Source organism: Lepidochelys olivacea (assembly GCF_965140295.1).
Source record: "Lepidochelys olivacea isolate rLepOli2 genome assembly, chromosome: 2".
NCBI lineage: Eukaryota > Metazoa > Chordata > Testudines > Cheloniidae > Lepidochelys > Lepidochelys olivacea.
Window position 1 is genome coordinate 10,139,846 of NC_140412.1, and position 14,263 is coordinate 10,154,108.

Here is a 14,263-nt window from a genome sequence, read left to right on the forward strand (position 1 = left end):
GGGACTTCCAGTTGGTTTCTTCTTTCAATCTAGTGTTCCCCAACATATCCTGTCAAGAACTCATTCTTTGACAGTCACAGGGAAGATCGCAACTGCCATCAAAGGTGATGGAACCAACTCTGCATGCCACCCCCACTCCTGTATGGGCTCCCTCTCTGGTGGCGATACTGGGATCCCTGGACTTCTTACCAACAACAATTCTCCAGACCACCAGTACCGTCTCAAAGGGAGGCTAGGGTTGCTCAGTCTTCTCCTCCCCAACCACACAGGAGGAGACATTTGAGGAACAGGAGGCCAGGGTGGATAAAGAGGCCACCTATCAAATGCCGATCTCATCCTTGTCTCCAGATGAAGCTGTTGTGCCTACACCACCTTCCATGGCTGGTGATTTTCAGCAAGTTCAAGATCTTATAAAGAGGATAGTTGACATTCTTCAAATTCCACTCGAAGAGGTCAGGGATTCACTACTCAAGCTGTTGGATATACCACAGTCAGGAGCACACTCCAGGGCGGCATTACCCATCAGCAAAGCTCTTTTGGATCCAGCAAAGGCTGTGTAGCAAACAACTGCTACTATTCCACCAACGTGTAAAAGGGCAGATAAGTATTATATTCCCCCTAAGGACTCTGATTTCTTATTCTCCCACCCTCCACATAACTCTATAGTAGTGGATGCAGTAAACAAGCAGGGCAGGCAACGCTTCTCCAGGTCTGCTCCACATGACAAGGACCGAAAGAGACTGGATTTATTTGGACGGAAGTCCTGTTCATCAGCAACCCTGCAATTCAGGATCGCAAACTATCAGATGCCAAATAGTTTCACAGACTAGAATAGATTGATGGTCTTTATTGAACACCTGACATAGGCACATAGAGAGCAATTCCAGTCCTTCATTTCAGATGGCCAATTATTGGCCAGGACCTTTCTTCAAGCATACCTGGATGTTTTGGACACTGCTGCCAGATCCATCTCCACAACAGTAGTTATGCACAAGCCATCATGGCTCCAGCTTTTGGGATTTCAGGAAGAAGTACAGAACACCATTGAAGACTTCCCCTTCGTTGGTCATAAGCTTTTCTTGGAGACCACAGATGAGTCCTTCCATACACTGCAGGACGCTAGAGCCACTTTACGTTCCTTGGGCATATATACACCTACAAATATGGGACCATTTAGGTCACGAACTGCCCAGAGGCTGCATCCTGCTCAGTTCTCTGGATTCCATAGATCCACCAAATCCCACAGGAAAATACATAAGTTTCAGAGGAAGAGGGATGCCCACCGACCCTCCACAACCACACAACAATGTTCGAAGCAGCAATTTTGATGGGCCAGTCGAGGGTTCAGATGAGTCTGGTTCTACAGCTGCACCAATTTGCCCACCACGCTCCCTTTAGGGACCACATTTCCTATTTCCAGCATTCCTGGAGATGGGCTACTACAGATAGGTGGGTCACAGAAGTCATAACATCGAGCTATACTGTCCATTTTACAGCACTGCCTCTCTTCAATTCCTCATGGGGTTTATATTAAGACAGGAGATGAACTGTCTTCTCCTGTTAGTAGCAATAGAGCCAGTCCCTCCCCCTCACAGGGTCAAGAGGTTTTACTTGAAGTATTTCCTCAGACCAAAGAAGGATGGAGGGTGGAAGCTGATCTTAAATCTAAGACATCCAAACAAGTTTGTAAAGCCTCAGAAGTTCAGTATGGTGACTCTGGCAGCGATATTTCCTTCACTGGAGAAGGGGGATTGGTTTTCGGCCCTCGACCTACAAGATGCCTATTTCCATATAACGATACGCGCCGTTCCCACAGGAAATATCTACAATTCACTGTAGGTGAGGATCATTTCCAATACAGAGTATTTCATTTCAGTTTATCCTGTGCCCCAAGGTTGTTCTCCAAAGCCCTGGCAATAGCGGCTGCTTACCTCCAACAGGAGGACATCCTAGTCTTCCTGTACCTTGACGACTGGCTACTCAAGAGCCATTCTTACAAAGCAGTTCTGTCTTCTACCCAGACAGCCCTTGCTCTTTTCCAAGAGTCGGGTCTTCAGCTCAATATAAGGAAATCCATGTTAACCCCCTGAAGAAGATTCAGTTTATAGGGGCTTCTTTGGAATCATTGACTGAGGGTTTTTAGTCTCTTAGATATGTTCGTAACTTTGTCAGATTTGGTATGGACAATTCAGGGGAGTCCTTGGACTGCTATAAGGAACGGGCTTCAGCTTCTGGGACACACGGCAGCTTGCACTTAGATGACCGACCACACAACGCTATGCCTTCGCTGCATTCAAGGTTGGCTCAGAACAACCTATTCTTCAGTCAGACACACCTTGGACAGGCAGGTGACAAGCTAATGTGGTCTTGGGATGCATCAGGTGAGGTATTTCCAGTAGAGATAAGGAGGTGTTAGTACCGTTATACAAGGCACTGGTGAGACCTCACCTGGAATACTGTGTGCAGTTCTGGTCTCCCATGTTTAAGAAGGATGAATTCAAACTGGAACAGGTACAGAGAAGGGCTACTAGGATGATCCGAGGAATGGAAAACCTGTCTTATGAAAGGAGACTCAAGGAGCTTGGCTTGTTTAGCCTAACCAAAAGAAGGTTGAGGGGAGATATGATTTCTCTCTATAAATATATCAGAGGGATAAATACCATGGAGGGAGAGGAATTATTTAAGCTCAGTACCAATGTGGACCCAAGAACAAATGGCAATAAACTGGTCATCGGGAAGTTTAGACTTGAAATTAGATGAAGGTTTCTAACCATCAGAGGAGTGAAGTTTTGGAATAGCCTTCCAAGGGAAGCAGTGGGGGCAAAAGACCTATCTGGCTTTAAGATTAGACTTGATAAGTTTATGGAGGAGATGGTATGATGGGATAACATGATTTTGGCAATTAATTGATCTTTAAATATTCATGGTAAATAGGCCCAATGGCCTATGATAAGATGTTAGGTGGGGTGGGATCTGAGTTACTACAGAAAATTCTTTTCCTGGGTATCTGGCTGGTGAATCTTGCCCATATGCTCAGGGTTTAGCTGATCACCATATTTGGGGTCGGGAAGGAATTTTCCTCCAGAGCAGATTGGAAGAGGCCCTGGAGGTTTTTCACCTTCCTCTGTAGCATGGGGCATGGGTCACTTGCTGGAGGATTCTCTGCTCCTTGAAGTCTTTAAACCACGATTTGAGGACTTCAGTAGCTCAGACATAGGTGAGAGGTTTTTCGGAGGAGTGGGTGGGTGAGATTCTGTGGCCTGCGTTGTGCAGGAGATCGGACTAGATGATCATAATGATCCCTTCTGACCTTAATATCTATGAATCTATTATGCTCTCCTTCTTAAATGAGTCATTCTCATCACCCCCAACTTACCCAGACAGTTCTAGTTTCTGAGTCCCCTACACATGTCCTCTCAGTCGCCGATCAAAATTCAGTCCTTTTCCGATCTCCTGACACAGGAGAAAGGCAGAATCCATGTCTCTTCTATCCTTGAAAGTTCTGTTCCTGGTAGCCATCACCTCAGCCAGGAAGGTGTCTCAGAGTACTGATGACAATCCACCTTACACCATATTCCATAGAAACAAAGTCATAGCATTTACATCCTAAGTTCATCCACAAAGTAGTTTCAAAATTTCACACGAACAGTCAATTCACTTACCTGTGTTTTTTTCCAAAACCACATGCATCTGAAAAAGAAAGTGGATGTCATTCCCCCAACACGCGACAAGCCTTAGCCTTTTGCCTGCAAAGGACAAAAACAATCAGAAAATCTCCCAGATTGTTTATAGCTGTAGTGGAAAGAGTTCAAAGTCAAGATATATCTTCTCAGAGAATCTCTAAATAGATCTCGCACTGTATCTTACTCTGCTATAAGCTAACATTCTTCCCCCTCATGGAGTGAGGGCTCATTCTACAAGAGCACAAGTGAGTCAGGGTTAAATTTTTTCCCAGGTCATTGTGTCTGTGCCTGCAAAATCTGAATGAACAGGGGTCAATGAGAATGGTAGAAGAATATGATTCTTAGAGTATGAGAGATGCTTAGTGACTCTCCCCTTCCAAATGTTTACTTCACCTGCTGTGTGGTTTGTTAAAATATCTGTAGCTTACACCTTCGTATTTATTGTATTTTATTATTGCTTAGATAATCAGTGTTAAGATAATTTTAAGAAAAAGGCCTGAGAGAGGATGATTTAGGAACCTGGAAACAGATTTAGGAATCTGATCTATGTGACCATAGGTGCTGGAACTAGGGGTGTTGCTGCAGCTCATGGCTTGAAGTAGTAATAACGACCCAAATACGTGGTTTCCATCTTCAGCATCAGCACTATAAAAATTGTTCCAGCACCACTGTCTAGGACAGAGGTTCAAATTCAGCACTGGTGAATAGTGTCCTCTAGTTATTAACACTAGATGGCTGTTCAGTGGCCTGGAAGAGCGAATTCTTGGTCTAGTTTGTCGTGGACAAAGCCACGGTTAGGAATTCCATCGTGAGTGTGATACCCCAGTTTTATTTGCCTCCTCTGAAAATGCTGCCTGCAGGGCCTGACTGAATCTTGTATCTTTCCAGATTGAGATGGCACAGAAGCTGTTGAACTCTGACTTGGCTGAACTGATTAACAAGATGAAATTGGCACAGCAATACGTCATGACTAGCCTGCAGCAGGAATACAAAAAGCAAATGCTCACAGCTGCTCATGCTCTGGCTGTGGATGCCAAAAACTTGCTGGATGTTATTGATCAAGCCAGACTGAAAATGATTGGTCAGTCCAGACCCCATTAAACACTGAGGAAGAATTTTTTGTCATTCTTTTTAGGAATATTGCTCATGTAAGGATGTTATCTAGCCTTCCACCAGCGGTGAGGATTAACCCTGCATAGTCCTGGATTTCCAGTGACTCCTGCTTCATCAGACCTGATTGACAGCTGTTGGTTTTCTCTCTCTCTCATTATAAAAGTTTAACCAAGTTTTTACCATAAAGCCAAGATGGTCTGGGATTCAAAATGTGGCATTATCGCAGAATGAAGTTTGTACAGAAGCCCTTGGGAATCGTGACTGGGGAAGACAATTACATTTTACATCATCACATAGGATGTGTGTTACCTAAAATTGCCAAGGGGTTACAATCTCAGAGCCAGGACTGTCCGAGCTGCAGATTGGAGAAAAATATTGTGAGGTGAAGAATTCTGGGAAACCTCAGGGCTGAGAATTCTTGCCCACAGTATGCAAGCTATCCAGACTGGAATTTTTTATTAGAACACTTACGTCGCAATATGCTAATCACGATTTACAGAGAAAGAAAATAAAAAAAGCTATATTTTCAAGCCTTCAGTCATTTCAAAGGAAACTAAAGCCCTCTTCATCTTTCTGCCTTTTACTTTTATGTGGATGTGTGAAACGTTTGTTTGGAAACTAGCTGTAGAACACAACTGAAAACTCTTGTGTGTCTTTTCACCAGAATAACTTGCCAGTTTTTTGTAGCAATGTTATTTTCCTTGGAAGCAAAAAGCTGCTTTGTACCAGAGCAACTCAGAGCCGCATTTAGAAGAGAAGTTCTGTAACCATATGTGTTCCCCATTTTTATATAATTTATACAGAAAGATTAAAGCCATGTTGAATATTTTAAATCCACTGTAGTTAACTAACCCATCTTTGAGTCTATCTTGCCTGGGAGGAGTTACAGCAGAGCAGTGTGAATGTTTTCTTTGATTTTTTTTTCCAGTTACACCATCTGTTCTGTTAAATAAAAACCACCATGCTCCCTTTTGTTTGATGGGGGTTATAAATTATTCTCAGGAAGAATATAATGAACTGTACAGTTACTTTGACCTATTAAAAAGGTGTTACCAGTGAAGTCCTGGCTGTAACATTTCTTCCTATGCTGCAGAGCACAAAGCGTTTTGGAGGAGTTTTCTGACCTTGCTTTTTTCATCAATCGTAAATTTCAGCAGTTTATGTAGACTTAAAAAAACAGAAGGGCACTGTTGGGAGGAAGGCCAAAAAATTGACCTTATGATAAATCCTTTCACGTTAAGGTACACACAACTCTGCAGAGCATTTCTCCACCCAAACCTAATGTTCAGGGAGGAAAAAATTCATTCCCACAACCTAGTTCCCCCAAAAAAGCAACAGATAGCTTAAACAAAGGCAAATAAAGTTTTTCAGCAATATATAAACCTTCACTTTCCCAGTTCTTCACAGGTTCCTGTCCTGGTAGCATGGATGAGCAGCCATTTTCTCCCCTCAGAGCCCATTCCTCAGCATTCCCATCTTTTGATATGCTGGCTTTAAGGAACCCCTAGTTGTTTTATATATGCTAAAATCTTCCCACTAACACCACAAAAACAAAAAACACCCTAAGGCACATCTCAGCAAGTGAAATTATGTGGAGTTTCTAGGCCAACCCATTTAGGACTTGAACCCTACAAAATCGTTAAAAACAAGTGAACTTAATGTAAATTATCAAAATACTATGCATTTCTAACTTTGTGTAACCAAAACTTATCAGAACTGAAATGTCAGGAAGATAAAGTTGAAAATTGGGCTATTTCTGAAAATTTCAGCTTCCTCCTTAACTAGGGATGGGTTGATTGCTTTTCCATTCAAATACATTTTAAAATAGGATATACTTTCTTCAATTGTCAACTTATTTATAACTGTGGCTGTTGCTTAACATAGTCCATGAAAGTTACCATTCTCCTGCTATATAGACATGAATTCAGTCAAGAAAAAAAGAATTGAGCCTGCATTGAGGAAAGCAACAGATTTTGAACACCAAAATACCATGGAAACGTAGGTTTGTTTTAACTTCTCTGCCTATTTCATTGACAGATGGCGTGCGGGAGCATTTCATGACTCCTCTGATCTTTGTCCAACTTCTTTGCTGCTTCAAGCTAATATGCTCAGGCAGCTCAGCACTTAACGCAAGACAAATTGAAATCCAGTACTGTGAGAGTGGTGGGATTGAGTGCAGAGCATAAACTGAAAGATGGGCTGACAACTCAGGACTAGTCAAGAGATACATTGTGGTTTCATCTGAAACTCCTGCACACAGACAATAAGACAAGTTAAAAAAACACAGAATCTCACCTAAAATTGGTATTTCAGAATTCAGTGTTTTTAAAACAAGGTAACTTCCTGGCCCAGGTTACCCCCCAGGGGGTAGTCACAGATGTATCTACTTACACAAGTAGAACATGGGATGTGCTGTGGATAAATGAGCTGTCTTTCAATTTTAACAGTTGTGCTATTGCTTTACCTTGTTAATTACTTTATTTTAAAAATATCTTTTGCTTTTCATACAATTGAATTTCTGAGTGAAAGATTTAGGAATTACAGATGGGTTCCTGTGAAAAATGAGCCAGTTTTTTTGAGCTACTTTCCGTTGTTTGTTTTTAAAAAAGCAGATACTGAAGAAAAACAGAAGGGGGACCCTATGACCGAGAGCTCTTTAGGATTTCTGGAAGTTAACCTGAAAAGATTCATTATAGAACTGCAACTTGAAAGTTTTGGTTCAGTTTGTGGCCATTTATTTGAACCTTTCCTTGTATTCAGAGCAATTGCTTGGTGTTGTAAGGAAGGATTTTGGCTTTCTTCCTACATGTTCTAATCTAGGGATTCTCAAACTGGGGTCATGAGGTTATTACATAGGGGGTTGCGAACCCTGCTTTGCCACCAGCATTTATAATATTTTTTTAAAGTTTTAAATTTATACTGGGGGTTGCACTCAAATTTTCTGTGTGAAAGGTGTCATCAGTACAAAAGTTTGAGAACCACTGATCTATAGATTTCTTAAAGAATTGAGGTTGCAAAGTGAAATTCAAGTCAGTTGAACAGGGGTTCTTCCCCACTCATTCAACAGGTGAACATTTTAAGGGGGTTGGATGTTCACAAAATTGCATTAATTACAGAATAACTTTGTATAAAAGTTCAAGTTGCTCTCTGTGATACAGAAAACCATTGTAGCTACCTGACCCTCTGCAAGAGGAAGCAGAGTTTTGTACAGAAATTTGAATTGGTCTAAAAAATGCTCTTAGCTTTAAGTATTGTATACTAACTCTGATAAATTCCTTTTCAGAGAATTTAACCAACTTGCCAGCTTTAATGAAAGGGGGAAGGAGGCACAATACAACTTCATCTTAACTGAGAGAAGTGTGGGTCACATTTATTAGTTCAAAGTTACGGTTTAACTTAAAACATTGAATAAAACAGAAGCTTCTTAGGGGATAGTAGGCCCTCAGTGTTTTGTCCTAAGCTCCAGCCTTTGACATCTATCTATGATGGAAAAATAAAAACACTGGTGTAGATGTGAGTTGAATATAGCCCTTGTATGTGGGTGTAGTGTCATGGAAGGGGACTACAGGGTGATGTATACAGTAGCCTTCTCTTCATTCATACATATGGTGAAAGTTCACATGGGCTCTGTCCAGGACCTGATTAAGGTATAAGGAGATTGGCTTTTTTTGGTCCAATGACAACTATTTTATCATTCACCCGCTATTGACCAAAGTCTTAGTTTCAATCACTTTCAAAAAAGGAGGCAGCAGCCCTTCATCACACATAAACTAAATTTCTACACAAGGCCAGGTGCAGTACTATTATCAAAAAAGCAAGATTAAAATTTTTTTTCCTGCTGCTTGAAAATGCCTTGGCTGAATGATTAAACATCTGAGTGCAGTTCTACTGAAAAAAGGGGGTGATTAGATCAAAGATGAGAACCATCAATAGTCCTACTCATCCTCCTTAATTTAGCACCTCTAGTATCATGTATATTTTAAAGAGTAATGCTACTGGACAGGTTGAAGTGTCATTTTACTAGGACAGTGACCACTACAACTTCCCCTGCACAAACTGGACCTGAATGTGGTAGCAATTTCAGCTAATGTCTTTAAACTGCCACAGCACTTAATACAAGAACAGTTTTATGCTGTCCTTACAATGGGTCTTAATGTGAGTAAAAAGTTTTCAGAGAAAATCAAGTTGTGTACAATACAGTAGTGACTTTTGGGACATGGGAGGATATAGGACCAGTCTGATGACTTGTGTTTCCTAATCCCCTCTCCACTTTTAAGAGTTCAAAAAAAAAAAACACACCCTCCTCACATTCTTTAAAGACCAGATTAAAGAGTGTTTTGTTTTATTACAGATAGTACAAAAAGTCAGTTTAGTCAAAGAGACCAAAACCCATGTCATCATCAGATTCCTCAGATTCTTCTTTCTTTTCTTCCTCTTTCTTCTCCTCAGCTGAAAAGGAAGAAAATGGTTAGCATCTTATCCTGAAAATTTGATATTACTGAAAAGTGATGTAGGGAGACCTAACTAACTAAACTCCACAAAGTTTGAGATACAAGAATCAAATTACATTGGAAAGGTAAAGTTACAATTGTGGTGATTTAGGAGCATGCTAGTACACCACCCACAGATAATCTAATCCACATCATCATCAATGCCCTTACTCCATGCAGTGCTTTTGATGACCAACATTGGAAGAAAGGGAGCTAAGGCACGGCTATTAGCATTATAGTAACAAGCCCCCCTCAATCCAAAAGATGTAAGTTTACAAGCTAGAAATATTCTCCTTTTCCAATTATGAAAAAAGTTCTGCCCTTTAACCTAGTCAGATAACAGTATAGTATTGCAGGTTGAGTCCATACATAGACCTTGGAGACAAAAGAATTTAAAAGTTTACTGTAGCAAGCCACACAAATTTCCATTTGCAATCAACAGTATTTCCTAAAGTTAAACTCCTTTCCTCTCACAAGTTCACCCATATTAAGATGTTTAAGAGCACAAAGCAGTAGTAAGTATTCAGAAAAGGTACAGCAGTGAGATACTTGACACTGTTTGTACAGTAACAGCATTTTGTACACCCATTTCGTCCACACCCATCCAAGAGCTCACTTACCAGGGGCAGCACCACCAGCAGGAGCAGCACCCCCTGCAGGAGCAGCAGCAGCTGGAGCACCACCAGCTCCTACATTACAGATCAGGCTTCCAATGTCAATGTTAGCTAGAGCCTAAGAATAGTAAACATTTTAGTACATTTTACAAAAGTTGCACAATTTACAGCTGTCCCATTATTGTAAGGAAATTTAAAATTGGCATAATTCAGCTCTTTATCCTTACCAGTTCCCAAGTTAGATTTAATCAGGCATTTACTTACTAATGTGCATGGGATGCTATCAGTCTGGTACTGAATTACAGTTGCTCTATCTTCCATGTCAATTTACAAAACAAGTTTATCAAAACAATTCAGCAGACACTTGAGACAGCTACTGAATTTTGATCAAACCAAGTTGTTAACTGAACATCTGTCATGCCATCTTTAACATTAACTGTTCTAAGCAATTTTCTTCTCCCAGCTTGATCAAAATTTGGCTAAAAGATTCAGTGCACAATAAAGGAATGAAGCTGCACACGTCAGAATGCATAATTTGGCTTGAAGTACTTTTGACAAGCGAAGAGGCAGGAGAAAGAACAAACCATCCTGAGTCCCAGATCCTTGATTAAGTTTTCAGGGTAGTATTTAGAAAAGTTATCCTTTCACTTGTAGGCCTAGTATACACATTGGTAAGTCAGTTTGTGTCTCTATAAACTCCATGTCAGTTCCTTTTCAGACTGAATCTGAAAATAAAGATGACCAATCCTAACCTTCAAGGACATTGAAGTTTTTTCTATTAGAGGTGTACACTGCAGTCAGTGTCTCTATTTTGCTAATATTTGCCTCCACCAACAGTACTCAATGCTGATAAATGCTTAATTTGCTAATTGGGTTATCTGTTTGCTGCCAGTTTGGTATTTCATCAAAGGAAGAGTATTCTCAAAACATTAACCCCAATTGAATTATTCACAGTAATTTTATAGATATCTTGAGATCCATCTTAGTGACCCATGTCAGAACCACCTAGCTTTTGTTTTGTGATCTGCAGACTACTCACAAGGCATGTTATAGCTGTGTCCAGGCTGCAGGCATCTGTGGCATGTGCTATGCTTGGATCAGACTTAAATACTTCGTTTAACCACCTCTGTTATTTCTTACCTTTGCAAACAGGCCCGGCCAGAAAGGTTCAACATTTACTCCAGCTGCTTTAATAAGTGCATTAATTTTGTCCTCCTGAAAAAATTCATTAAGAACATTGTTAGAACAGAAACTGAAGAGTCATGCACAATGCATATACTTCATGTCACTGTAGCCCAGTCTCACAATTGCAAATAATGTCAATTCCTCAAAACTTTTGCAAACTATGATCAACTCCCTTGAATAGAATAATGTGGACAGAGACCAGTCTTGAGTGCCGAGATTCTGCTCAGTCCTAGAAACTGTGAAGTGCGTGGACAGCTGACAGCATGACCAGAGCCACTCACACCACCTCAGTTTCCCTATCTGTAACATGGGCAGAGCGACACTGATCTCCTTTGCCCACCCCTGCGAGGGCTGCTGCCCAAGAGCCCTACCTAGGAGCCAGGCGCGGCGTGAGCCTGGAACGCCAGCCTAAGGAACACCCGGACCCGGGCCCGGCTGGTCCCTGCCCCTTCGGGCTCGGGGTCAGGCCGCGGCTGCCGGTGCCCTGGCCTCTCCCCCACCCCCGCCTTCCTGACCCGCCCTGGCACAGCGGGGGGGGCCCCCGGGCTCGGGACCATGGGGGGAGGGACGCGCGGCGGCACTCCGGCCCCCCTCGCGCCCCGGGCGGGCATCTTTCCACGGAAGCCCGCCCCGCCCTCGCGGCGCAACGCGGACCCCGGGCGGCCGAGGAAGGAGCCGCGTCGCTGGGCCCCGCCCCCCCCCGTCAGGCTGAGGGGGCACCGACCCCTCCCCCCGGGAGGACGCGGCGGGACTCCCCACCTCCCCCTCCGGCGGGGCGGGCGCCCCCGTCCCACCCAGGCCGAGGAGCTGCCCCATCCCCGCGCCGCCGCCATCTTGGGGCGCGTGGGGCCGGCCTCGCTCACCGTGACGGTGACCTCGTCGTCGTGCAGGATGAGCGCGGCGTAGATGCAGGCGAGCTCGGAGCTGGAGGCCATGGCTGAACGGGCGGGTGGCGGTGGGGCGCGGTGCTAGTCGCCGGGATGTAACGGCCTTAGCTTCAGCTGAAGGACACAGCACCTTGGGCCGCCAGAGAGACGAGAGAAAGGGGGCGCTTTGGGGAAGTGTTTATATATCCAGCCTTAGCCAATCACAGCCCAGAATGAGATCTCTCCGCCAGTCGAAAGCTCGATATTCTTGCCCAATCACAGAATGCATCGTCCTAGCCAATCAGTGCTCGGCCCCGCCTCTCGCGGGAGTGACGGACACTCACGGAAGTACCCGAGGACAGCCGAGCAGGGAAACGTGTGTGCAGAGCGACCCCACCGCAGCCGCTAGGGGGAGCAGGAGCGAAGTGGAGGGATTTCTTCCCGGCGCGCCTTGCAAGAGAGTGTCTCCCGCTCTCGGGCACAGGCCCGCTGGAGTCATCGTGCCGCTTCCCGCGCCCTGCTTCCCGAACCCGAGGCAGAGGCGTGCATCCCCGCATCCCCGCAGAAAGGTCAAAGCACAGCGGAGCGAGCCTTGCGTACACGCAACCTGCTGGCAAATGAGAACCACCACCAGACAAAAATCACATCCACGCTAAAATAAATTGGTTTCAGAGTAGCAGCCGTGTTAGTCTGTATTCGCAAAAAGAAAAGGAGGACTTGTGGCACCTTAGAGACTAACCAATTTATTAGAGCATAAGCTTTCGTGAGCTACAGCTCACTTCATCGGATGCATATCGTGGAAACTGCAGCAGGCTTTATATATACACAGAGAATATGAAACAATAGGTGGGAATAGGTATTGTTTCATATTCTCTGTGTATATATAAAGCCTGCTGCAGTTTTCACGATATGCATCTGAGGAAGTGAGCTGTAGCTCACGAAAGCTTATGCTCTAATAAATTGGTTAGTCTCTAAGGTGCCACAAGTCCTCCTGCTCTTTCTAGCCACGCTGTGCTAAATAGCAGCTGCTGGCGTAATGCTAGGAAATAGCGTCATCTCCTTCCCAGCATTCCTGTGAGTCACGTATTTATTACGTTATTAAATGCCCCAAAATTGTGTGAGCACAAGGGCTGTCAATTTTGCAATCCCTGAAAACCAACCCCCCCCAGCCCCCGAGGCCCCGCCCCGTTTTTTCCTGCAAGGCCCTTCCCTCTGCCATCCCCTCCCCTCCATCACTTCCTCTCCCATCCCCCAGGACTCACCTGCCTCCTGCAGAGCTGAGCTGGGAGGAGCTGAAGTGGAGCCTTCCCACCTGCCCAATCGGGCACAGCAGGGGGTCAGTCCCCGGACTCCCAGGGCGAGGGACTGGGGTGGGGAAATCAGGGCACAGTGGGGCTTCCCGGAGCGAGGGGCCAGGGTGGGGAAATCGGGGCACAGGGGGCAGACAGGTTACACCGGTACCTACTTTGGAGCCGGGAGCCAGTCAGTTCTCTCTAAAAAGAACAGGAGGACTTGTGGCACCTTAGGGACTAACAAATTTATTTGAGTATAAGCTTTCGTGAGCTACAGCTCACTTCATCGGATGCGTTCAGTTCTCTCTGTCAGGCTGGGGGGACGGGAAGGGCAGTAGCTGCTAAGCAAAGCCCCTCCAGCAGCAGCAGCTGCTCTTCCCGCCCAAGGTGGCGGAGGCCAGTTATTGCAGGCAACCAGAATTTTAGCGTCTGGTCAGCTGTGCTGACCAATCGCGGCCAATTTCCTTTTCGACCAGACCTTTCGGTTTTGGACACCTGGCCACTGTAGTTAACACAGACTTGAGATTGCCCAAGGTGCCTCCTACCCTTCTAGAATGAGGAGATTAGCTAAATTTAAACCTCTGAAAACCAGGAAATTGTTGTAACAACCAGACAAGGTACTAACAAACTTCAACAGGACTTTATTTTTAAAGTGGAAAGCTCTTTACCAAGCTGCTGCTGCACCCTTGGTAGCTCTCACTCAGCTTCCTCAATGCCCCACCCCTTCCAGTTTCCTGTCCTTTCAGACTCCCAACAGCCCGTGCTTCCAGTTCTAATACTTACAAGCAGCATCTAAACACCACAGAAATGAAGGGTAATGGTCAGAGGTGAAAGTAACTTAAAAGACTCACCGGTACCCAAGTCCTGAGCAGGGGCATGGTCTCAACCAGAAGAGGCGGGGCCTTTAAATAAAGATTTAAAGGCCCTGGGGCTCCGGCTGCTGCTTCTGGGGCTTCTCAATGGTTCTGCAAGCACTGGTGGATCATAAGGGACATTTCACCGACATCAGCGTGGGATGGC

General features: G+C 44.4%; 2 protein-coding genes across 11 annotated transcripts in view; one reads left to right on the forward strand and one right to left on the reverse strand.

Moving 5' to 3' along the window:
* The window catches only part of PTK2 (protein tyrosine kinase 2), a 384,113-nt gene extending 378,257 nt beyond the window's left edge, over positions 1 to 5,856 (forward strand). For all 10 annotated transcript variants that reach the window (XM_084620432.1, XM_084620429.1, XM_084620430.1 and 7 more), the window contains one exon: positions 4,572 to 5,856. In XM_084620432.1, coding sequence (XP_084476558.1) covers positions 4,572 to 4,784 — 213 coding nt within the window. In that variant the 3' untranslated portion in view covers positions 4,785 to 5,856. The remainder of the gene's footprint in view (positions 1 to 4,571) is intronic.
* Positions 5,857 to 9,105: 3,249 nt separating this feature from the next.
* On the reverse strand, positions 9,106 to 12,144 carry RPLP1 (ribosomal protein lateral stalk subunit P1). The gene is made up of 4 exons (XM_084621295.1): positions 11,949 to 12,144; positions 11,041 to 11,115; positions 9,907 to 10,018; positions 9,106 to 9,245 (listed from the first exon to the last, which is right to left on the reverse strand). Exons 1-4 carry the CDS (start codon positions 12,018 to 12,020, stop codon positions 9,166 to 9,168), a joined length of 339 nt encoding a protein of 112 aa, XP_084477421.1. The 5' UTR covers positions 12,021 to 12,144; the 3' UTR covers positions 9,106 to 9,165.
* Positions 12,145 to 14,263: the final 2,119 nt, after the last annotated feature.

Bases quoted from the DNA above. Each gene is read 5' to 3' on its own strand.
- RPLP1 (XM_084621295.1), bottom strand. From the start codon at position 12,020: ATGGCCTCCAGCTCCGAGCTCGCCTGCATCTACGCCGCGCTCATCCTG. The intron at 11,116-11,948 runs GTGAGCGAGGCC...GAATTTTTTCAG, and splicing joins ACGACGAGGTCACCGTCACG to GAGGACAAAATTAATGCACT. The intron at 10,019-11,040 runs GTAAGAAATAAC...TACTATTCTTAG, and splicing joins GGCCGGGCCTGTTTGCAAAG to GCTCTAGCTAACATTGACAT.